At 42.8% G+C, this 25,290-nt stretch overlaps 1 protein-coding gene across 15 annotated transcripts in view; it reads right to left on the minus strand.

Moving 5' to 3' along the window:
- Positions 1 to 25,290, minus strand: part of KCNMA1 (potassium calcium-activated channel subfamily M alpha 1) — an 829,029-nt gene that overhangs the window by 76,937 nt on the left and 726,802 nt on the right. For 14 of the 15 annotated variants that reach the window (XM_053304540.1, XM_053304539.1, XM_053304531.1 and 11 more), the window contains 3 exons: positions 25,126 to 25,249; positions 16,417 to 16,641; positions 14,053 to 14,245 (listed from right to left, as the gene is read on the minus strand). In XM_053304540.1, the coding sequence (XP_053160515.1) occupies positions 14,053 to 14,245; positions 16,417 to 16,641; positions 25,126 to 25,249 (542 nt within the window). Of the gene's footprint in view, positions 1 to 12,888; positions 13,785 to 14,052; positions 14,246 to 16,416; positions 16,642 to 25,125; positions 25,250 to 25,290 lie in introns of those variants that run through there. The other variant, XM_053304532.1, reaches the window with a different exon arrangement.

The following is a 25,290-nucleotide window of genomic DNA, read 5'->3' on the forward strand; positions in this document are numbered from 1 at the left end:
TCTGCATGGCTGACAGGGTGTGAGCATGGAAGTCCCAGACCTCGCAGTGGCAGAGTTAAGCTGCCACTTGAATTTCACCCACAACATCCAAAGTGAATATGGGGTTTCTTTCTGAGTTCAACAGCTGAAAAATGTTAGAGGAAGCCAAAAGAGTTTTTAATGGCAATGCTTCTTGAGAGTGGGGAGGGATTTCTACATATTTCTAGGTGGCTACACAATTTGGCAAAATTTGAAGGAAATTTGAAGGTTCTTCCTCAGGCAAAATACCTGAGGAATTCTGAGAGAAACCATGAGAGTTTTTATAAGAGCAGTGAAATATTTAAGGAGGTTTGTACATTCCTAGCTAGGACATACACTGACACAAGATCCCCTCCTAAGTTGGAAACTAAGGGAGGGGGATAACAAATAGTGCACTGTAAGGTATAAATATTTGACCATATCAGAAAACCAAAGTATATAAGAGCAAAGTGTATAAGAACAAAATCAGCAATATGTTAGTGGAACAAATATGCTGGGTTAGTGTAGTTTTTCAAATGCCAACTACCTCAATTTCTCATCAGAATGATAACTAGCTGTATGCTGTAGTACTTTGCAAACCTACCTGGAGTAAGCCCCAATGACTCAGTCAGAGTTCTGAGTAAATATGCACAAGACTGAGCTGCCAGTCACTCACTCAAACAGATACTAAAAGTGGAGTCATAGCACCCTAAATCTGTTTAAACAGTGTAATGCTTTTAAAGTCATAAAGTGCTTCAAATTCTGGACAAAAAAAATCAGTGATAAAGTTATGCCAATGTTAATGCCAACGTAGTTCAGCAGGCGGAAGGGAAATCAGAAACCTAATAGCTGTTTCGTCTTCCAGCTGGCCTATCAGCTCTTTTACCTTGGGGAGCAGTGCCAATCTCTACAGAGCCTCACCTTGCTACTTTGTAATGCCAGGTCAGTCCAAAACAAACTGGAGATCACCCATGATTTGATTTTGGATGAAGGAGCTGACCTGCTATGTATTATGGAGACATGGTCAGCTGATGCTAGTGGTCCAGTCTGGTCCCAGCTTGTCCTAGCAGGGTACTCCGTGGTCGAGCAGGTGAGAGTTTGTAGGCATGGAGGTGCTGTGGCTGTGGTCTATAAGGACACTGTATCTCTCACCAGGATCCCTGTTGGGGAAATTGGCCCATATCGAGTGTCTGTACCTAAACCTGGGGACCAAGGATAGATTGGGACTACTGTTGGTGTACAGATCACCCCATTGTTCATTGGAATCCCTAACTGTGCTGATGGACCTGGTCGCAGGGTGGGCATTGGAGTCGTCCAGATTGTTTGTGGTAGGAGACTTCAGTGTTCACTATGGGACTGGGTTGTTCAGAGCGGCTCAGGAGTTCATAGCGACCATGACAACTACAGACCTATCCCAGGTGGTCTCTGGACCGAAGCATGTTGCTCGTCACACACTCAGTTTGGTATTTTACTCTGATCAGGGTGGTGTTCTCTGATCATGGGTAAGGACTCATGCTATTTCCCCATTGTCATGGATGGACCACAGTCTTGTTAAGGTAGGGCTTGCAACCACAACTCACCTCTGTAGTTGGGTTTTGAGTTGGCTCTGCCAATGATTCTGTCAATGCTCTGGTGCAAACATGGAATAACAAACTCACTAGGGCAGTAGACACATTCACTCCTAAGTGTCCTCTCTGACCTGCTTCAAAATTAGCCCTGTGGTATTCGGAAGAATTACAGGAGCTGAAGCAGTGAGGTAGACTAGAGCACAAATGGAGAAAGACTTGACTCAAATTCGACAGGTTACAATATAGAGAACATCCGAAGATCTAAGCTCTAACAATACACATGTCAAAGAAGCAATCCTTTTCTGACCACATTGCATCCACAAGTTCATGTCCAGCGGAGTTGTCTAGGGTTGTGAGAGGGGTAATATAACCCCTACCCCTTGAATCCAAATTTAGAACCATAGTTTACCCACTGTGGTGCTTTTAATGGTGTGTTTTTTTGTGTGGTTTTTTGCAGACAAATCTCTTGTATTCAGGCCATACTGGATTCTACAATTAGTCCAGAGTATGTTATTGAGGTATAACAGGGAGCATCCTGAGGTTGCACATGACCTCACCCATAACCTCGGCCAAGAAGTGGAGCTAGGTGGTGCTGCCCCACAGGGATCAGGCTTGAGCCCAGTGGTTCTCATGCACAGACTAACTCAGGCTGGGCTTTCCCTATCTTGGGTTAGGCTGTGCATGAGAACAGACTAGGAGTCTTGTTAGTATCATCAGTGCCTCTCTGAGGAAGAGGAGGATACCTCCTTGTCTCAAGGAGGCAATTGCTTGATCACTTTTGAAGAAACCTGCGCTGGATCCCTCAGAGCTAGGCAATTATAGGCCTGTCTGCAATCTTCTATGGTTGTGTAAGGTGATTGAGTGGGTGGTGCCTTCTCAACTCCAGTCAATCTTGGAAGAAGCAGATTATCTGAATCCATTTCACACTGATTTTTGAGCAGGTTTTGGGTGGAGACTGTCTTGGTGGGCCTGATGGATGATCTCTAATTAGGAATTATCAGGATGAGTGTGATCTTGTTGGTCCTCTTAGCTCTCTCTGTGGCTTTCTATACCATTGGCCATGGTATCCTTCTGGATCGCCTGGGGGGTTGGGAGGCACTGCTTTGCAGTGGTTCTGCTCCTACCTCTCAGGTAGATTCCAGATGGTGTTGCTTGGAGATTGTTGCTCTTCAAAGTGAGAGCTACTGTGTGGAGTCCCACAGGTCTCCATTCTATTTCCAATGCTTTTTAACATCAGGAGATCTGGTGCAGTGTTCTATCAATATGCTGATGACACCCAGATCTTCTTCATCAGAAGATGGCTTAATCTCTCTAAGCGCTAGTCTAGAATTGGTAATGGGCTGGATGAGGGAGAACAAACTGAAGTTGAATTCAAGCAAGACAGAGGTATGCATTTTGGGAGGCGGAACTTAGGAAATGGTTTAGATCTGCCTGTTCTGGATGGGGATACACTCCCCCTGAAAGATCAGGTCCGTAGCTTGTGAGTACTTCTGGACCCAAACCTGATATCTCAAGTTGAGGCAGTGGCCAGGAGTGCTTTTTATCAGCTTTGGCTGATACACCAGCTATTCCATTTCCTGAGATAAATGACTTTAAGACAGTGGTGCATATGCTGGTAACATCTAGGCTTGACTACTGCAATACACTCTGTGTTGAGCTGGCTTTGTATGTAATTCAGAAGCTGCAACTGGTGCAGAACGCGGCAGCCAGGTTGGTCTCTGGGGCTACCCATAGAGACCACATTACTCCTATTACTTTTAAAAGAACTACAGTGGCTGTCAATTATTTTCTGGGCAAAATACAAACTGCTTGTTATTACCCATAAAGTCCTAAATCCCTGAACCCAGGGTATTTAAGAGAACGTCTTCTTATTCAGAAACCCCACCACTTATCAAGATCATCAGATGCAGGGGTGCCCTTCCACCCAGACTTATGCTGGGAAGGGGAGCAACATTGTGACACATTAAGCTGTATGTGTCTTGACTGGTGAGTCCCGTGTCAAAGGTGTCATTTTCTTCGAGCAAAAGGCAAGGCTCACTGGACACTGCACATTTTTGTGTTGGGAATGGGAAGCAGTTACCCTGCTTTAGACCCGGCATGTTGGGGATGATGCATATCTTGCAGTGGCAGTGGCACGGGGGCCACCAAAAGCCTTTAATTCCAGGCTCCAAAATTACCTAGGTGCACTGCTGATCAGGGGGGCCAGTTGCAGTTGCCACGGGCTCATGTGGTGGTGACCCAAAACCAAGCCTTCTCTAGGGTTGCCCCGGGTCTCTGGAACACATTCCCAAATGAAATCGGTATCTCCCCATCTCCGGTTCAAACTAAAAGCCTAATAAACAGGTATGTTTTCAAGAGTTAACTCTTGAAAACACATCTGTTTATTAGGCTTTTTAGTTCATGATGTTTTAAAGTTTTATTTATGGTAATTTTAATCTCTTTTATATGATTTTTAGGTTTTGCTGTTTTGTTAGCTTTTAAACCACCCTGAGATTTTATATAGGGCGGTATATCAATATAACAAACGTTTCTACTTTTACATCCAATATTCCTTATTCCAGGCTCTCAGAGCAGCTAACACTAATTAAAAGTACACCAAAACAACAAAAATATATACAAAAACAGATTTGGGGGTGGATTAGTGTTTATATTTACATTACTGCATGCCAGGGCTGTGTAGGATTGAAAATAGAGGGTTAGATCCAAAACCACAGATGTTGGTTCAGGTCCTTCTGGACCCTTCAGAATCTGGCTGTTGGGAAAATTGCTACTTTTTTTAATCATCAGAAAAACCCCATAGAAGTCTATGAGGGAAAGGGAAGAAATCACTGGGTGGTGGGTGGGAGGGAATGGCTAGCCTGACAACTCTGAGAGTTGGCACACCAGTAGGTAAGCATGGCTGGACTCTATGTATTTAATAAAAAGTTAATCTAACCACCCATCCATTGTTCGTAAATTATTATTTTTAAGTAACCCAGGCATTGTATTGACAGAGAATCATGAAAGAAAAGTGACATAATATCAAAGAATCTCAGGGGAAGTTATGTAACATTAGAGAATCTCAGGGCAAGTGATGTGAATGAAACATGGAAATCGGCCACTTTATATTTTAAATTATGAATAAAATAACGGAGTAAAAACTAAAAAAAATGAAAACAATAAATGCATGGGAAGGCGGGAAGGCAGTCGGGCACATAGATGCCAGAATATGGCACTTCTTCCCACAACCATGATCAAGGGGGGCGGGGGGGGGGGAGCTGACTCCCATCACCAGTTGGAGCTCTGAAATGTTCTAAAATTCCACTGACAGTGTCAGATAACTCTGACCCAAACTAGGCTTCCCTAGGTTGGGGTCAGAGTATCCCCACCATCCTCCGACCTGGATCATGTTAGACCATGTCTGATTTCCCTGATTTGACATTGCATGGGCCTACTGCATGCACCTTTCCTCTCTTGTCCTACAAGATCACACCACATGGCATTAATCCTAGTCATGCACTGCCACAGTTATTGCTAATAGCCAGAGCAAAAGCATGAGAAGCTTTTGTGCCAATAGCTTCTGAGTCAGGGCTCTTTCCCATAACAATGTGTGACTGGTGAGTTTTACCACTGAGTGCACACTCAACAGGGAGCTAATCCCAATGCACACCTGTTTTCAAACATGTTGTTTATCTAACTCACACTTATATCAAGGCTGTCAAGCACAGTAGACCCTCTAAAGTCCTGAGTGTGAGACAATGATACACCTCTAACACACTACATACAAAATGCAGAATAATATTTAAGGCTACCATCAGGGGCGTAACTACCATTAGGCAAGAGGAGACAGTTGTCTTGGGGCCCCACTGCCTCAAGGGACCCCCAGAGGCACGTCACATGTCTCCCCACCCACCTGTGTTGCACCGCCTATGAATTATGTTGAGTCTCTTGGAGATTGGCAGTAGCAGAGAGTTAAAAAAACAGATTCAATGTGAACTAGATATTCACCGTATTCATAATGGGGATGTGAGTGTGAGTGCACTATATATTGTGAAGTGTGTTTGTGTGTGTATATCAGCAAGGGGCCCATTTTAAAATCTTGTCTCTGCGCCCACTCCAACCTTGCTACGCCCCTGGCTACCATCAATGAGAGGCTGGAAACAAAATTCAAATTATCCAAAACTTAGAATCCTATGGGAGTTTGGGGGAAAGGTTAAAAATTTGTTAAAAATTACCCGCTTGCTCATTTATTTTGTGGGTTGGGTGGTAGGTAGCTCCCATCATGCCCTACCACACAACCCACTTTGGTGTCCCTAGAAGCTACCTATGGGGAAAATGGGGTGTTTCGAGTTTCCCCATTGTTCCCTATGGCTGGAACAAGCTACACACAGTGCACACAGAAGTTTTGCATTGCAATTTTCAATGCATTTTGCAATCCTGCCTTGAAAAACACTGCAGAAGCACACAGTAAAACAGAATCTGTCCCTCCCAACACAAAACACACATTTCAGAAACAGTCCAAAAATGGTCAGAAAAGAATAACTGACCCAGAATCCACTGCCAGCCACACAGTGCCATCATTGGCACAAGTTTCTCCCACACAATTGTGACTCATTACTTACTAGCATTTCAATAGCTGCCACAGCAGCACCCTTACCAGCAAGTGTAGCCATAAGCTCAACTAGAGCAACTTCAGCCACTTTTTGACTGAGTGAGTACACTTTATAATGCAGATTGCAGAACAGAACAGTGTGTGAAGCACAAGTTACTATCAAGGCCAGAATTGGAGCTCATCAGAGCAATTGTGAGGCAATCTCTCTCTCTCTCTCTCTCTCTCTCTCTCTCACACACACACACACACACACACACACCTCTGCCACTGTCTATTTCTTGCCACAACACTGTCTCACTAACAAAACAAACCACAAGTTCTGCATTTGTCAATCTGAGATCCAGAAAAACCAGATAGTTATAGCAGCAATAGCACTGCATTTTATACTCAGTGCTGAGAAATTAAAACCATTTATTTATTTATTTATTAGAAACATTTAATATACTGCCCACTCTGAAGACTTCAGGAGGTGCACAAAAACATACAAAACAAGAAAACATTAAAAGTTACATTCTAAGTCAAAAACTAAAGTAACTAACAAAAACCCCAAAAAACCAAATAGGTAAACTACAGGGCAAAAGCCTGGTGAAAAAGAAAAGTCTTCAATAAAGATTTGAAAATCAGTAAGGAAGGGGCTAAATGAATCTGAAGGGGGAGAGTGTTCCAAAGAAGTGGGGCAGCAACCGAAAAGGCCCTTTCACGGGTCCTAGCACACCAAACCTTTCGGAAATCAGGGACCGACAAAAGGGCCATCTGAGATGATCTAACCAGAAGGGATGTAACTGGATGGTAGAGACGGGTCTGTAGGTAGACAGGCACCAAGCCCCACCAGGCTTTGAAGGTCAAAACCAGGACCTTAAATTGAACTCAGAAGCAAATAGGCAACCAGTGCAATGACTGCAGGAGAGTGAGCCGATCGTCCTCAAAGGTAACCCTAGATAGAAAGCATTACAATAATCTAAGTGGGAGATAACAAGGGCATGGGTTACTGTCATTAATGCCTGCCGATCAAGGTAAGGGCATAATTGGCGAATCAGATGAAGCTGGGCAAAAGCACTTCTGGCTGCAGCCTCCACCTGCTGTTCAAGCAGGAGGCATGAGTCTAAAAGAACCCCCAAATCACAAACAAGCTCCTTTGGGGGCAGCACCACCCCATCTAAAATAAGGTTCACATCCAGCTGTTGGCCGGTACAAGGGCTGAATAAAAGTAGTTCAGTCTTAGTGGGATTCAGTCTGAGCTTATTTTGATTCATCCAGACCCTAACAGCTTCCAGGCATCGAGTAAGCACAGAAACAGCATCCCCAGAGTGGTCTGGGATGGCAATATACAGCAAGTATCACCAGGGTATTGATGAAATTTCATCCCAAACTAGGAAATGACCTGACCCAGCAGCTTCATATAGATGTTAAAGAGGACAGGGGCACAAACTGGACCCTGGGGAGCTCCATAAAGGAGTGGCCATGGGTCAGAGCACCTGTCCTCAATGCATACCAGCTGGACACTCCTGCTAAGGTAAGAACAGAACCATTGTAAGACAGTGCCCCCGATACCCAACCCATGCAGGCGGTCGAGAAGGATAGCATGATCGATAGTGTCAAAAGCTGCTGAGTGATCTAAAAGGATGAAGAGAGTGACACTATCCTCGTCAAGGTCCCGAAGAAGGTAATCTGCCAGAGGAACCAGTGCTGTCTCTGTGCTATGCCGAGGCCTGAAACCCGAATAATAAGAATTAAGATAGCTAGTTTCTTCCAAGACCCTCTCAAGCTGGGCACATACAACCCTCTCTAACTCCTTTGCTAAAATAAGGGAGTGGAGATTGGTCTATAGTTGTCAAGGACCTTAGGGTCCAGAGAAGGTTTCTTCAAGTGAGAAGAAGAAGGACCTTCAGGACTTTCCTTACTCCTGTCCTGATGTATCCTCTTCTTCAAGAGAGTCACAGTATAAGGACTCTTTCTCTCTGCCTCCCAGTCCCTTGGAATACATTTTGAATTTGAAATTGTCCCTTTTTGTGTTCCCCTCCCTCCCTCAGCCAATGGGGGCCCATGACAACACCTGATTTGTATGATAACAAGCTAACCAAGATGATCACCAGCCAATTGGAAGCTAGTGCCAGAAAACCAATCAATAAGGGGAAATAGATCTCAAAAATGGCTCTCGGAACATCAAAATGTTTCGATTGAAATAGAGGTTGTTCTGCTCTGAGCTCAAAACAGGCCCTTTATTTAAAGGGTGTTCTGTTTCATGTTCAAAACACTTGAAATGGCTCATCAAAATGTTCTGATGAAATCTTTCAGTGGAGAAATGTTCTGCACTTCTGTAGTAGAAAGTTTAAGAGAATGGAGGCCAGTACATTGGAATGGAGCAGAGCAGAGCAAAGCAAAATGTTATCCATATTTGCTGTGGATTGGGCAGGGGTGGCCTGTGGTCAATGGAGGAGGAGGCTTGGATGACAGAGATAACCGAGTTAGTAGGATTGGTGAAAAATCACCAATCTGATTTTGGAAAACATGCAGTAGATTATGGGTAGGAGACTGAAGGGCAAATTATACCAGAGATCCATGGACATTCTCCTGACAGTTTGTTGAAAAGCATCTTCAGAGGATATGACTGGGAATAGGCTTTGAAGGGCTCTTTATCACTTTCCCTTTGTGCTTATTGGCTCATAATCACCCTCTCCAACTGCTTTCTCACCTGTTGGGGAAAAGATACTGGCTGACATCTTGACTAAATTTACTTGAGGATGGTCCATTGAAATTTAAAGGACAAGTTAGGCATGCTGGTTTCATAATACCAATGGGACTTCCTCAAGTAAAGTTAGTCAAGATGCATCCTCTGGGTCCAAATATTTGCTCTATGTGAATAAAAGTGGTTGAGGAGAGCAATTTTGAGGAGACAAGTGGCATAAGGTGAAAGGGTTAACTACGCCCCTCTTTCTGTGTTTCTTTGCTCAAACTAGCAAACTCAATGGGCTGCTTTACAGTAAAAGAACAAGCTCTCAGTGACTAGCTGTAGATGCATCTCCTCTTTCATAACTTGTTTGGCTGGGAAGGAGGCACTTAGGCCTAAGAGAGGGAAAACAGCAGTTGAGGGTACAGCAGTGAGTGACAGTGCTGAGGGATGATGAAAGGTAGCATGTTCAGATTGGATAGTGAGGGAAATTCTTAGATATTAACCACCTGTTCTACCACTGCCCCTTGTGGCCCCTCATAAAAATTTGTGGTACCTTCTCCTGTGAAAATATGGTGTGCAGGTCCTGGACATCTGCTGGATGGAGAGTTTAGACACCTCTACATGTTTAGATGTACATCTAGAGATCCCCTCAGGTTTGTATCATCATAAGGTTGTCACTTTTTTCTGGCTTTGCTCTTGACAATAGCACAGAAATTAAAGCAGCTGAAGCTTTTCCCACCACTGATCTTCCTGCCTGGGTGTCAAGCCAAGGCACAGAAGGAGGGTCAGAAAAAAAAAGGTAGCAATGCAGCATGGATGATGAATAGAAGGAAGGGAAAGGGTATGGGAAAGAAAAGCACCATCAGTGCTTTGGTGCAAATTTGATTGCCGTGCATTTCAAAGCAGGGTAGCTACGCCTACTGTTAAGGGGTTGTATCAAACGATGTGAATTGAAATGTTTTCCCAGGATAAATAATGCACAAACTTTTAAGCAAAAGGAAAGTGACAGCATACTCTGTAAATAAAAGCACTTAGTCGCCAGTAAGGAACTGCAAAGTGGAGGCACTCTTTGCTGACCAGCAGAAGTAGGATCACCTCCTTTATATAACTGTCACTGCATGGCTGTATATTAAGGGCTTCCTGTATATTAAGGGCACAGTCCAGAGTTGGGTGGTGGGAAGAATCTTCTGTGCAAGCCCCCTTCAACATTAATATTCAATAAGGGCTTGGGCTGGAGAGCTTCCCGCCGGATTGCACTCTAAAACGGCATCTCATGGACAAAACAGTCATCCCAAATACAGTTTCCAGCAAAGTTTATGCCACCCCTTTGATCTAATTGCTTCTGACAATGTGAACCGTGGTATTTAAGATCCTTCAAGAAAATCTACTGTTCTGTTGTGAAAGCACAATAATGAGACCAGAAGTGGTGCACACGTAAGTGGCACAAACCTCCATGAAGCTAAGTGCTTTCTTACTGAGTAGTTTGGTTTTTAGAGAGGACTCTCTCTCAGCATTATTCCCACTCAGAGTTCTGTGGTCTATTGGTTGCATACCTCCCACTCCTAATCTTGAGCTCATGTTGTTGACCAGGCCCCATTTACTCCAACCTGTGTTGAAATGCCTGTTTTCGATATTAGTGTCAGCTTTTGAAACATCTTCAATCAGTTAATCCATGGAGCTTGTTGACTCAGGTATTTGTGACCAATTATTCAAAACCCACATAAGATATATTTGCAATTGCACTGACTGCTACATCTGATTACAGCACATAAATCAATTGTTAAATACTTTTAGCAGCACAAACAAAAGATTGTAAAGCATTCTGTATTTGTGTTCTTCAAACTTTTCAACTCAAGGGTTGCATCCCAAGGAACTATCTTTAACTGAAACTGCAATATGGGACCAACAGAAATAACCACAGTGTAGATCTGCCTGTCTTTCTTTTCTTTGCATCCTTCTCCTTTCTCACTCTACTTTTTCTCCTTCTCTTAAAACACTTCAGCCACACTTCAGCAAATTGTTCTGGTGCCCCAATGATGCAGTCCAACTCAGGTTTGGTCATGACCACCAGCTGAAGACCAATGTTCTATAATATATAAGAGCTGATGATGATCCACCAACTCCAACCCACATACAAAATTATGATGCACGCTATTAGGCCTGTGCAGCTAGATAAATCTGATAAGCATATCGGGCCTATCATATCCATATCGATATTATTGGCAGTAATTCTGGAACTGATAGTAGGAGGCCCCTGAGAGTCTGAACTCCAATAGAACTCTCTCCTATCAGTTCCAGAATGAAATCTATTTCAGATATGCTTATTGGAACCTCCCCTTTACATGCAAAGTTTGTATTGCTGCACTGGCCATCGTCGCTCTACCCCTCCGGCTGCGCTGCTGGACTGGCCCTACTGCTCCCTGCAGCCTGATGGTCACTCTTCAGGGCTGTGCGGCCACACGGGCCACTCTTAAGGGCTGTTGTTGCTGCTGACCCTGTTCCACCAAGCAGGAGGCCTCCGGCATTTCCAAAGGCTCTTCTGTGCAGAAAAGCTGGTAAGAGGCCATTTTAAAAAGGCAAATACCTTAGTAACACAGAAGAGCTTCAGCTGTGCCAGAGGCCTGACCCTGGTGGAAGAGAGTCAGCAGCAGCAGGGCCAGCAGCAAGGCATGTGCAGTGGCACAGCCCTAAAAAGTGGGCATCAGGCCAGAGGGAGTAGTGGAGCCAGCACAGCAGCATGGCCAGAGGGGACGAGCGGTGGTGCCAGTGCAATGAGGCAGTGATGACCCAGAGCTGCAACAGTAGGTGCTTTCAAACTTTGCATGTAAGGGTTAGGGTTTTCCATTATTGATGACTGGTAAAGTATCGGGCCAATTCTGTGCCGATACTGATTCCAGAAGGGTTGGGGAGGCCATATAAGCCTCCTCACTTTTTGTTTTTAAGAATCATTATAGAATTGGCATTATATGATATTTGTGGTGGTGCTCAGGCCTACAAGCTATCAGCCACAAATTATGAACTGGCCCCAAATTGTGTTTCTTTATCTAAAATACAATATGGGTATTCATGAAGAGACAGCAGCAGCAACTTCCATTAATTTCCAGGATCAGTAACTCTGCTTCCTGCAGTCTCCACTGTGTCTTCTATGAGCACTATCTTCCATTACAATGGTCCTTAGCTTAAAAGTATTTAGTTAACATTCAAAGCAAATTCAAACATTCAGGTATACAAAAGGTATGCTCTTATACTTTCTCAGAAAGCAAATGGGACCACTGACTTGAATGGGTTCCCACACATCAAGATCTCCCACTATACCTAAAATGTATTAAGACTCTTGAAGTATATCCTTTGCTAAGCAGCATCCATCCTGGTTTGCATCTGAATGGGAGACTACATGTGTCAGCATCACATGATGGGGCTACTCTGGGAAGAGCATCTGCATGCTTGTATGCAGAAAGTTCCGTTCCCTCCATGGCATCTCCAAGATAGGGCTGAGAGAGACTCCCACCTGTAACCTTGGAGAAGCTGCTGCCAGTCTATGTAGAAGACAATACTGAGCTTAGATGGACCAATAGTCTGACTTGGTATAAGGCGGCATCCTATGTTCCTATAAGTATCCCACGTGAACTGCAGTCTAGATACGGAAGAATGTTCAAACTAATGTTCCCCCATGTGCATTCAAGTGTATGTGTCATGTAAGGACTGTGCCTTATAATTGTCTCTGTGGAGGTGTCATTTGGAGTGACTCAAGGCTCATTGGGGGTGTGCAGCACCAGTTCCTTATTCATTTAAACATATACTAGGCACTTCTGACGAGTGGGGTAGTGCATTTGGCAATGCCCTGTGCAGAAACAAAGCAGTGGGTTGGGCACTATGCTGCTACATGTTGTAGGAGAGAGTCTTCTGGTCATGGAGGGGGAGGTGTGGTTTGTGGTGGTCCAAAGCTTGTTGTGTGGTGTGAAGCACCGGTTCCTTGTTCATTTACACATATACTGGATATTTTGACATATTCCTAGTGCAAGCTATTTGAGATAGTGTTTTAGTTTAATGGTACAATCAATAACATATTTTACCTTTATTTTGAGCTAAGTTTCAGGCTATGCAAGTAAGTTTTAAACCACATGGAGCAAGAGAGGACCAGATACACACATTTTTACAAGTCTATGTTGCTTTGAGTAAAAACTAGCAATGGTGGCTCCTCAAAAATGCCCCACTCAGATTTTGGTAGATTTTTGATATGTTTCTTGGGATGCCTTCTTGAGTACAAAAATGAAATTTCATTTAACTGCAATTAGTTTGACATCTAACCATAAACTGACTGGCCTACAAGCAGCAAACAAAGAAGCAAAATGTTATTTGCCATAAAATTCAGAATTTCTCTACTTCTGATAATTCTGATTACAGAGCTTGATTTCCCATGATGCTATATTTGGATTTGGTGCAAGATGCTCTGGAAGCAGCCAATCTTGTTTGATTGATCATCATTTTATAGGGGTTTGCTTGCTTTGCTTTTGCTTTAATCCACCCTATAACGTTGAGACAGCAGTGGTGAAAAATAAAAATAATGTGAGGTCAGGAGCAAGTGCTGCATTAATCCTTCACGCTTTCTGATGTAGAAACCATGGAGAATTTAAAAAAGAAACTATGTGGTTATTTCCTTGCAGATTTTATACACCCTCACTTTACAAACTCTTTTAGTTTTCCTCCCCCACCCCACCACATTCAAATGTATTATTGTTATTATTAGCATTAGCATTATTATTGTGTTGTGTGGCATTTGGCTGCTATCTTGCGGACAAAGCAAACACCCTTGTCAGACAGCATTTGCAATTATCCTGTTTTGCATCCAGCGTGAGGACAAGCCACCTCTGGCGATGTGATGTGTAACAATGTGACTTTATTGCTACAAACTAGCAGGCTGAAGAATTCCACAGACTTAGCAATCATCCATCCGAGACTGAAACGAAATAAAATTCTCTGCTCAGTCAAATTCTCGCTCCCCTGCTAGGATCACCAAAATTTGCTTTTTCTGGGTGTGTGGGTCTGTGCGCGCGTGCAGCGCAGTGTTGTGACCGTCCCTTTAAAACTCATCAGACCAATCAGCAGGTTTAACTGTCAAGCGAGCTGATGTAAGGGCCCTTTGAATTACTGAGTGAGGGATATTCTTCCTGCCAGGTCCTGTCCCCTGCAGGCACCACAGAGAAGTATTATAGGGCAGTTCTTACCTTGGGAATTAGCCTGCAAGACCCCAATGCTGTCATCAAACTGCATAGACTTGATGTTGAGTGACGCCAAGATGCATTCCTTGTCCTGCAGCGAAGTATCATCAATATTATTCTGATTGGCTGACAGGACGACGCACATGTCGCAGAGGTTGATGTTGACAGCCCTTAAATCAGCTCGACTTAATGGTGTACCCTTCGGCAGAGAAAGAGAGAGAGAGGGAGAGAAAGAAAGATGTGGGGGAAGGGGAAAAAATTAAATACTGAGCAGGAGCTTTGGGAAATTATTTAACAAGTCTCCTTTTTATGCGCTGACATTAAGCTGGTCTAACTATGTGCCAGGGAATAGAAGAAATGTGCTAATCTAAAGGGTAGTTGGTGCTGATGGCAGCATTTTAGCGTTAAGTCTCAATACTCAGTCAAGCTATTACGGACAAACAAGGAGCAGGAAGGATGCCAGCACTCTGCATCTTCTTGTTTGCAACTCAGAATCATCTCGATTTTAGTCATCCTCATGTGGCAAGTCCTGGCGTCCTAAGCACAGCAAGGGGTGCATTCAGATGTCTGCTGGTCGAACTACTGGGTCAGAGGGTTTTGTTTGCTTGTTTTTAATTTTTAAGTATCAATGCAGGCAGAGGATTTAATCAAGAGAAAGCAAATTCTCAATAAAATAAAATAAAATACTACCTGAAGCACTACAAAGGAACGTTTAATCCTTTTCAAGTGCTTAAACAAACTGCTATTTAAAGTAGTAGTATTAAGTCCTCTGAAAGAGAAAGGAGATACTAAGCTAATAAACAACATCCTTGTGCTGTTCTCCAGGAGCAAAATCACTTATTGGACAGTGTTGCATTCTAAGGCAAAAAAATGCTTTTATGGGTGGTGTTTTGTTGTTGTATTTTTTGGCAATTGAAACCATGTTGACTTGGCACGGATGATATAACCATTACGCTCCCTCCACTAAAATGTGCTTACCTATGTCACTGCTGAATGCAATGAGCATTGTTTTTAAATTGCCTTTTACCCCATTAAATTGCCTTTTTACCCACTATAGCATTGCATTTCCCTGGCATGCAGGTGTATATGGGCTGGTGCAAGGGGTAAGTGCCAATCATTTGGAATAACTGTCGAGATAAGTACCTGTGGGGGATCCCCTTCAGCAGGGCACAACTTTTAAACAGGTCCATTTGCTGATTCCTATATACAGGCCGTGTCCCTATTTTCCCATTCACATGAATGGGAGAATAGGGACATGTTGGCAGGTATGTATATACGTATTATATAATTATGGTGTGCAGAAATTGGACCCAAACTAAATTAGCCATGACTAAGTACCACTTCAATTAATGAGACTTACATTAGTCATGACTAACTTGTCTCATCTGCTAATTTACTCTGGATTCTACCCATTGCATGTGGGTCAGGAGCAGAGATACACGGAATGTAGCACAGCACCTTGCTGAAAATAACGTATTAGACAGATGCATGGTGTGTGTGTGTGTGTGTGTGATCTATTATGAGGTATCTGCATATGGAACAGCTTGGGCAGATTTGTCTTTCACACTCCAGGATGGTTTAAAAGGACTGTTGCTTTTAGGAAGAAGAAGAAAATAGACAATACTAATGCAAAGCATTTGATGTGGAAATCATTGCAATTCTCTTGCTGCCTTGCACTTTGTTGGGTGTAAATAGCAGCATAATAAAAATTTGCACTATTGTTAGCAGTCAGGCATAAACAGCAATGCTAAGCACTGAAGGATTGGGGCCTTTCAATTTTGGACTCATTGCGTTAAAAGAAATCTGATTCATCTGACTGTATAAACCCCCTTTAAAAAGATGAAATGCCACTGTCAGGCTGTTAAATAAAGCAAAGCCAGCAGGCCAGCATTTCGAAGGTCTTTACAGATACAGATAGATTAGGTAGATAGACAAATACAAAATGTTTTCAAAGGTTTCACAGGCATAAATAATGCCATAAGTAACGACTGTCATTCTGTCAGAAAAAATCATAACATCAGAATTGGCTGCGTGCAGGGCACTCGAGCAAGTGTTCAATAGATAACCCAGCTAATATTTTTGATAGCAGCTGAAATTCATCCTTGACGAGGGACTGAGCATGTCGGCAAATTTCTTCTAATAAGGTCTCCCAGGGCTCAGTTTTCATAGATACAACAAACAGGGAAAAGGCCAAGTCCTGAGGCCTATAACCAGACAAACGTTAAAAGAAAGCAAGCAAGAAAGAAAGCTCAAGATCAAAGGCAGCAGGATTCTAGATAGATAGGAAGAAAGAAAGAAAGAAAGAAAGAAAGAAAGAAAGAAAGAAAGAAAGAAAGAAAGAAAGAAAGCTGGAGTTAGCTTTGGACTTACAGGCAAGATTGAGACCTTGGGGAAGTTATGCATTGTCTCCCATTCCCTTCTAAGATATTCAAGGGAGCCCACAAATACAATGTGCTTGAGTTCGTGGTAGTGGAAATTGCTGGCTCTTAATGGCATCACAAAATTTCTCAATCCAATCAGTGCTGATGTCACATCCCCGAAAATGCAACAAACCACATGGCCACTTAACACTGTCATAGCCGCTTCACTTCGAGTCTGCAAAAAGCAAACAAATTTAGGGAGGAAAGTGTTACAGAGAAGAAGAAAAATAATGCTATATAAACTCTGAATCTTGCATATCCCTGTGTATATGGAAGCATGAAAACATCAGTGGCTTTTTATTTTAGTATTGTTGAGTACTAGCAGCGTGCTCAGCACTTTAGGAAAAACACAGAGTGGAAACGACATAGTTCCTGGCAAAATAACATACTTCATTGCTGATATGTTGGAAATCAACCTGCTCTTGGATATTAGGGATGATTTGTGTGTTAAATACTTAGCATCATATTAACATAATTCATCAGAATACTGCAGGGAAAAAGACAGCATGTATCATACACACAACTTGGTTCTCATAAACCACATACTCTGGGGTCAAACTTTAAAAGAACAAACTGCATATATCACACAGGCACACAGACATAGGAATCATTCATAGGAGTGATTCCTCAACAGAAAAGGAAATGTTTGAATGAGCCCTAATATAAATCTTATGAATTCAGTGGAATTACTTTGGCTTTAATGCATGATTCACTGCCAGTAGTCTGATATTCTACAGGGATCAATGGACCATTGCTGCTGTACTAACAAACCACATTGATCTCTGTTATACTGTTCTTTGCAGAAGTGACACCGGAGATGGGCAGCAAATGGACAAGGGACCACAAATGTCAATTTCTCCAGATCTCCTGCCAAAAACCTAGTTTATATAATGAGCCACCAGATGGTGTGTGTGTTTGTGTGTGTGTGCATATTTACACATTCTCATTTGTATGTGTTATTTACTGCAGATTACATATATGCTTTGCTGGTAAACATGCAGAGCAATATTAAATATAATTTTGCAGATGATTGGCTGAAAATGATTTTATCAATAATTTTTTAAAGGACAATCCAGGAAAGGGGTGTAATCTTGAACTATATTAGCACATAATGAGGTCATTCACACAATCAAAAACTGTGTTCTACCCGAGTTTGGGAGCTGTGTGTGCAATTTTTGCTTTGTGTGGAAGCAAGGTAAGAGTAAAACCTGGGTAGCTCTACAAGGAAGCAAAGTAGGAGGAAGAGCTACCCAGGTTTTCCTCCCACCTTCTTTCCACAATATGGCTGCATTTGCATGTAACAGGAAACCAGAGTTAAAGTGGGCATTGGTTGCCAAACCTGTATGTCCAACTCTGAATGCATGCTGCTCTGGTCCCATTTGGAAATCGACCCAAGGTTGTGCTCGGCAAACTCTAATCTGATACCTCGGCTTGTAGTGAGTTTTGCTGCTCATACCTGAGGTTTGAGTTTCTGAGCATTACAAGTGAATGCAGAACTGGAGGCTGCATTCACTGTAACTGGGGCTCAGGGGCGTAGCTACAATTGAGCGAAAGGGTTCAAAGAACCCCCAGCTCCTGAGGGCCCTCCAGGTCCAGCCCTCTCTATTTTCCTCATTATCTCCCACACTCTGGGGGACCGCCAGAGAGAGGGATGAACACAGGCCCCCTCTCCCATAGGTACGCCCCTGCTGGAGCTCCTTCCTCTCCAGCCGTGATTGGCTGTGTAGGCTGTCCTTCATGCAAGAAGGAAGCTCACACAGCCAGTTCCCCCTCCTTTCTACAGTCTCCCTGAATGCAGAGAGCCTGCTCTCTGTTTCTTCCAAACGCAGACAGGAGTGGGGGAGTTATGTGCAAATACATCCAATCCAGGTTTTCCTCCTACCTTGCTTCCACACAAGTGAAAATTGGGAGCACACACAGCTCCCAAACCTGGGTAGAACCCAGTTTTTGATTATGTAAATGACCTCATTATGTAGTGCTGCTGTCATATCTTCTGCTTATATTGCCTAGCCTCAACACACACACGGTGTTCTCATGCACAGGCTAACCAGGGTAGGGAAGCCCAGTCTGGGCTAGGCTGTGTGTGAGAACCACCGGGATTGGGCCTGAGTGAGAGGGGCAGCACTGCCTAGCCCAGCTTTTAGCCTGGGTTAATGGTGCCAGCATATATGTGGGTGGGTGGTAGGTATTAGCCCACATATAAAGAAATGGGCAAGCAGAAGATTTTAAACAAATTTTTAACCTTTTCCCCAACCCCCCATAGGATGCCCCATAGCTATCAAGTTAGGTGGTAGGTAGCACTGATCATGCCCTACCACCGAACCCACTTTGGTGTCCATCGACGCTACCCATGGGCAACAGTGGGGTGTTGCAAGTTTCCACATTGTTCCCTATGGCTGAAACACTCAAAACTTTTTGAGTTGTTTCATCAAAACACCTGGCTCGACTGCTGTTTCGGCCATTTTGCATTTCGTTTTGAGCTTGGAACAGAACAGATGTGTTTCCTGCACATCTCTATTGTTCTCCAGTTCACAGTAAATAGCCTATTTAGATCATGGTCCCCCAAGAACTATGCACAATCTGCTGCCAGCTGAACCATGGACTGGACTCAGTACAAGACCATTTCTATATAATGCCACTATCTTCTAATGCTAAAGTAAGCAAACAAACCAAACAAGACAACCAAGTGATTCCCCCCAAAGGCAACCAGTATGTGCAGCAGACAGTGGAATTAAGTGGCTAGAATTAAGCTTGGAGACAGATGGTCATTTTTCCTGAGTCAAAGGTGATATGATTGAGCCATTGTTACCGATGGTGTGCTCACTCGATTATCTGTCTTCAGCCTAAGGCAGCATTTTGCACACAGAATGTTACAACAATAGGGATTTTGTCTTTGATCAAGTGAGCTTAAGTTCTATATCACAAGTTCAGTTTTCATAGTGGTTGCCATGAAAGGACCCTTTCCCACACATACATCTTTTCATGCAAGTGAAGGAAAATTAATATTAAACTACAGCCAGACAACAAGGAGACTGCAGATGTCTGTCTACCTTTTTTTAACATGCGAACTTGGAAATGGACCATTAAGGTCATTGGCATAATCTTGGTTTAAAATATATTTAAATTCCAGCTGACATCTATTGCCCTCAGCAACATACAGGAAAGTTGTATGGCAGTCTAGAGAACCTATCGAATACAAATGAATTAAATTTTTAACAACTCACTCAGAAGAGTGGTTCATCCATTGCTTAAATGCCAATATAGCAGTTCCAGGCAATGTCATGGTTATTATACACACGCTCCCTGAGGAACATGAGAAACAAGGTTTTGTTTCCCAATCATTAAACCAGAGCTGTCACCATTATTGGTTGCACCATTCAATAGTACAGGGAAATCCTGAAAAAGCAGATACTGAAAAATGCTGCATCAACTACAGCAAAGTGCAGACTCACCAGGGAGAACATTTAATAAATAATCAGTTTTGTCTAGGAGATGTGGAGCTGGTTACCTGCTACTCTTTGATTCAAGTACATGAACATAAATGACAAACACTAGAAGAAACTAGGATAGGCCTTCTAATTGTATTTAATTAGCTGAGTCAGTTTGATGGGTACCTCCACTTATGGGAGAGAGACCAGAATAAGGGCTGTGCTACAAATAGTAGCTGCCTCACTCATTGGCTTGCTTGTCTAAGGACAGAACTAGAAATTATGGAAAATACAGAGCTGTTGCAAGAAAAAAAGGGGGGGGGGGAAAGGCATCCTTGTGCTAAGTTCTCTCACACAACAATCTGTAGCAACATTTACCTCAATTATCCAGCCAATGATCTGGAGTGGGGGCAGAGAAACACAATGCTATGACTTGGGCTGTCATTACATGTTACAGAATGGGAGGGGAAGGACTCAATATGGCAGTGCAGTTTTTGACAGCAGCCCAATGTCAATTGTAATGTCTAGCTCTGCCTTGAAAATGTGTGAAACCCAGGAAAGCATATAGCAAAATTTAGAACTACTATATCCTTGATATTGTGAGACACCAAGCAAACCATTTCTTCTGCATTGCCACCTTGCTTTAAAAGATCAGAAGGTACATGTAAACCTTACCTATATATGGCTACATTCTTCATCTAACAACATTTCTTACCTTTGCTACTTGACAAATGGAAAGCTTTAATAAGCAACCAGTATGTAGCAGAAGAATAGCTCAAAAAGCCATCCATAATTAAGGACATAAGGACAGCCCTGCTGGATCAGGCCCAAGGCCAATCTAGTCCAGCATCCTGTTTCTCACAGTGGCCCACCAGAGGCCTCTGGGAAGCCCACAGGCAAAAGTTAAGGGCATGCCCTCTCTCTTGCTGTTGTTCCCCTGCAACTGGTATTGAGAGACATCTTGCTTCTGAGGCTGGAGGTGGCCTATAGCCACCAGACTAGTAGTCATTGATAGACCTGTCCTCCATGAATTTCTCTAAGCCACTTTTAAAGCTTCCAAGCTTATGGCCATCATCATGTCCCATAGCAGAGAATTTCATAGTTTATTTATGAGCTGTGTGAAAAAGTACTTCCTTTTGACAGTTCTAAATTTCCTGGCATTCAGTTTCATAGGATGACCCCTGGTTCTAGTGTTGTGAGAGAGGGAGAATTAATTTCTCTCTGTCCACTCTCTGTTCTATGCATAATTTTATCCACCTCTATCATGTCTCCCCAAAATCACCTCTTTTCCAAATTTCAAGCCCCAGATGCTGTAGCCTTGCTTCATAAGGAAGGTGCTCCAGGCCCCTGATCATCTTGGTTGCCCTTCTTCTGCAACCTTTCCAGTATTGCAATGTCCTTCTTTAGATATGTTGACCAGAATTGTAGGCAGTACTCCAAATGTGACCACACCATAAATTTCAATAGGGGCACTATAATATTAATATTTTTATTTTTGATCACCTTAATGACCCCCAGTATGGAATTAGACTTTTTCTCAGCTGCTGTGCCCTGAGTTGACACTTTCAATGAGCTATCCACCATAACCCTCAGATCTCTCTCCTGGTCAGTCACTAACAGCTCCGACCTCATCAGTCTATATGTGAAGTTGGGGTTTTTTTGCCCCAATATGCATCACTTCATACTTGCTTACCCAGTTTAACCCACTCACCCAGTTTAGAGAGATTCTTTTGAATCTCCTCACAAACTGTGTTGGAATAGTTTAGTGTCATCGACAAATTTGGCCACTTCACTACTTACCCCAACTTCTAGATCATTTATGAATAAGTAAGAGCACTGGTCTCAGTACAGAGTCCTGGGGGACCCCACTTCTTATTTCCCTCCATTGTGAGATCTGAACATTTATTCCTACGCTCTGTTTTCTGTCCTTCAACCAATTACCAATTCATAATTGAACCTGTCTCCTTATCCCTTGTTTGTATCCCATATGGCTGCTATGTTTATTCAAGAGCCTGTGGTGAGGAACTTTGTTAAAAGCTTTTTGAAAGTTCAAGTATATGATGTCATGATCACCTTTATCCACATGCCTGTTGACACTCTCAAAGAACTCCAAAAGGTTATTGAGGCAAGACTTTTCCTTGCAGAAGCCATGCTGGTTCTCCTTCAACAAGGCCTATTCTATATGTTCATCAGTTTTGTCCTTAAGTATGCTTTCCATCAATTTACCAGGCACAGAAGTTAAGCTTTGAAAATTGGAGTTACATTAGCTACTTTCCAGTCCTCTGAATGTAGGACAGGTAACATATTTGTGCTAAGAGATCAGCAATTTCAGATTTGAGTTCCTTCAGAACTCTTGGGTGGATGCCATCTGGCCCTGGTGATATGTTAATTTTTAGTTTTTCAAGAAAGTTTAGAACATCCTCTCACATCACCTTAATTTGGCCCAGTGCTTCAACCTCCAGCCTGAGAAGCTCAGTTCTGGAGTGTGTATATGGTCAGTATCCTCCACCATGAAGACAGATGCAAAGAACTCACTCAGCTTATCTGCAATCTACTTATCCTCCTTCATAATCCCTTTCATGCCCTTGTCATCTAAGGGTCCAAACTGTCACCCTGGCAGGATTTCTGCTTCTGGTATATTTAAAGAAGTTTTTATTATTCCCCTTGACACTTCTAGCTATATGCTCCTCAAACTCTCTTTTTTGCATCCCTTATTGTCTCTTTGCATTTCTTTTGCCAGAATTTTTGTTCCTTTCTGTTCTCTTCATTTGGGTGGGACTTTCATTTTCTGAAGGAAGTCTTCCCTTTGATAGCTTCCATGACTCTACTGGTTAGCCATGCTGGTGTCCTCCTGAACCTGGTGGTACCTTTCCTCCTTCTTGGTATACATTCCAGCTGAGCCTCCAGTATTGTGGTTTTAAATAAGTTCCATGCTTTCTGGAGTGATTTGATCCTCCTGACTTTCCCTTTCAGCTTCCTTTTTACCAGTCCAGTCATTTTTGAGACATTTCCTCTTCTGAAGTCCAACATATGTGTGCTGAATTTTCTTGGCAATGCTCCACTTGCATATAAGCTGAATTGGATCACATTATGATCACTGTTCCCCAATAGTGCTACAAATCTGATATCTTGCCCCAGGTCCTGGGCACCACTCAGTCCGAAGCTGCCTTCTCTCTGGTTGGTTCCATGAACAAATGTTCTAAGGCACAGTCATTTAGCAAGTCTAGAAATCTGGCCTCTCTATCACTACCCTCATGTGAATTTTCCCAGTCTATGTGTGAGTAATTATCTGTGGGTCACCTATTATTACAGCTCTGTCTCTCTTTGACACCTCCAGAGAGTTGGCTTCTCCAGCTCCTGGTCACTTTCAGTGTTTTCATCCGGAGGGTGATAGCACATCCCTACTAACACATTTCCTTTCAGTCCTCATATTGTCACCCATAATGTTTATGTGGAGGACTCCGGTCCTCCCAGATTGTCTAGCTTGTTGGATTCTATCCATTCTTTAACATAAAGTGCTACTCCACACCCAAACCACCCAAACATGTCCGTTCTGTACAGTTTGTATCCAGGAATAACAGTGTCCCACCGGTTCTCAACATTCCACCAGGTTTCCATTATGCCTGCTATATCTATGTTTGTTACTGTAATCAGTGTTACAGGCATTAATCAGATTAACTGTAGATTAATTAGATCATTCATAAATCACATTTAAAATTCTGGTGGTTGTTGTTTTTAAAAAAATTGGGCCTTAATATTAACCTTGAAGGTTGTTCTGTCATGTTGATGGCATAGTTTAAATGATCTGCTCCAAAGGATATAATTAGGGATGTGCAAAACATTTCAATGTTAAAACATTTTAACTCGAAATGGGCCGTTTTGAGTATTTCAACCTCAAAACAAAATGCCCTTTGAATAAAGGGCCTATTTCAAGCTCAGAACAAAACAACCCTATTTCAATCAAAACATTTTGATGCTTTGAGCATCATTTGGGAGGCCTGTTTTCCCCTTGCTAATTGGTTTTCTGATTCTGGCATCTGACTGGCTTTTGATCTCCTTGCTTTTTGGTTGGCTTGTTATCATACAAATCAAGTGTTGCCATTGACAACCATGCCCTCATTGGCTGGGGGGGGGAGGAAGGAGGAAGGAGGGGGAGCCAAAGGAAATGCAAAATGTATTTAAAGGGACTATGAGACAGAGAGCACCCTTACATTGTGCCTGCCCTGAAGAAGATGCATCAAGAGAGGAGGAAGGATCAGAGACTGCAGCAGCAGAGAGGTGGTGTTGGGCCTAGTGGAGAGAGAGTCAGAGAGGGCCTTCTGACTTATCTCTCTCTCTCTCTCTTTCTTTTCTTTCTGCAGTGCCAAACAACTGCTCCTCCCACCGACACAATTTTTTAAAAATGGGGGTTTGGGGAAAAGATTAAAAATGTGTTAAATACTGCCCGCTTGCCCAATCCCTTTGTGGGGCTGGGTGGTAGGTAGCACCCATCATGCCCTACCACACAACCCACTTTGTTGTCCCTAGCAGATACCCATGGGGAACAATGGGGTGTTTCAAGTTTCCCCATTGTTCCCTATGACTGAAACACGCAAAACATTTCAGGTTTTGTTCCATCAAAAGAGACAGCTTGACCACTGTTTCAATGAGACATTTTGGCCGCCTGCATTTTGTTTTGAGCTCAAAATGAAACGCAAAATCAATTTTGTGCACACTCCTAATATACATCAAGGGTCTTTTGATTCAGGTAATGTGCTATTGATTCTTCACATAAAAAGTTACTTGTTTGTATGCATTTAATCAAGAAATAAAATGTCTTCAGCTTCAATTGGGCTCCAGATTCTTTACAGCCAGCTCTCAGCCCTTTGCCCATAAGCCATGAAGATAGAGGACCTGAAGCTAAGCTCTGCCAACCCTGTAAATGACGACATCAGGCACCCTGAGAGGTAGAACTTGACAGCAAAGTGGGAACCATGGCTGTATATTATAAACATAGAACAGGAAGCTTCTGATAGCCACACAACAACAAAGTCCGTGGACCTACTACCAACAATCATGAAAAAGGATATGGCCTATAGTCTATAGACTGTTCATCCTAGGGTTAAAAAATCACATAATTGGCTATAAGAAAGACAATCCACAACAAAGCTGTAACAAATTCAACATGGTGTGATTTGAACAGCTGATTATATGATAAACTTGGCAGATGTTTCTCCCTTCCAGATACCCACCAAAATAACCTTGTCAATTTCCTTGGCTGGACACCAATGAAACATTCCTGTTGAGTCATATCTTTTCACATTGCAGTCCATGTTGTCAACTTGTTCATTGCCAGGTATTAATAAGGGGTCATGTCTGGGGAAGAAAACACATCAAGGTTAATATAGATTTGCCCA

This window comes from Hemicordylus capensis, chromosome 3 (assembly GCF_027244095.1).
Source record: "Hemicordylus capensis ecotype Gifberg chromosome 3, rHemCap1.1.pri, whole genome shotgun sequence".
In the NCBI taxonomy this organism is placed as follows: Eukaryota; Metazoa; Chordata; class Lepidosauria; order Squamata; family Cordylidae; genus Hemicordylus; species Hemicordylus capensis.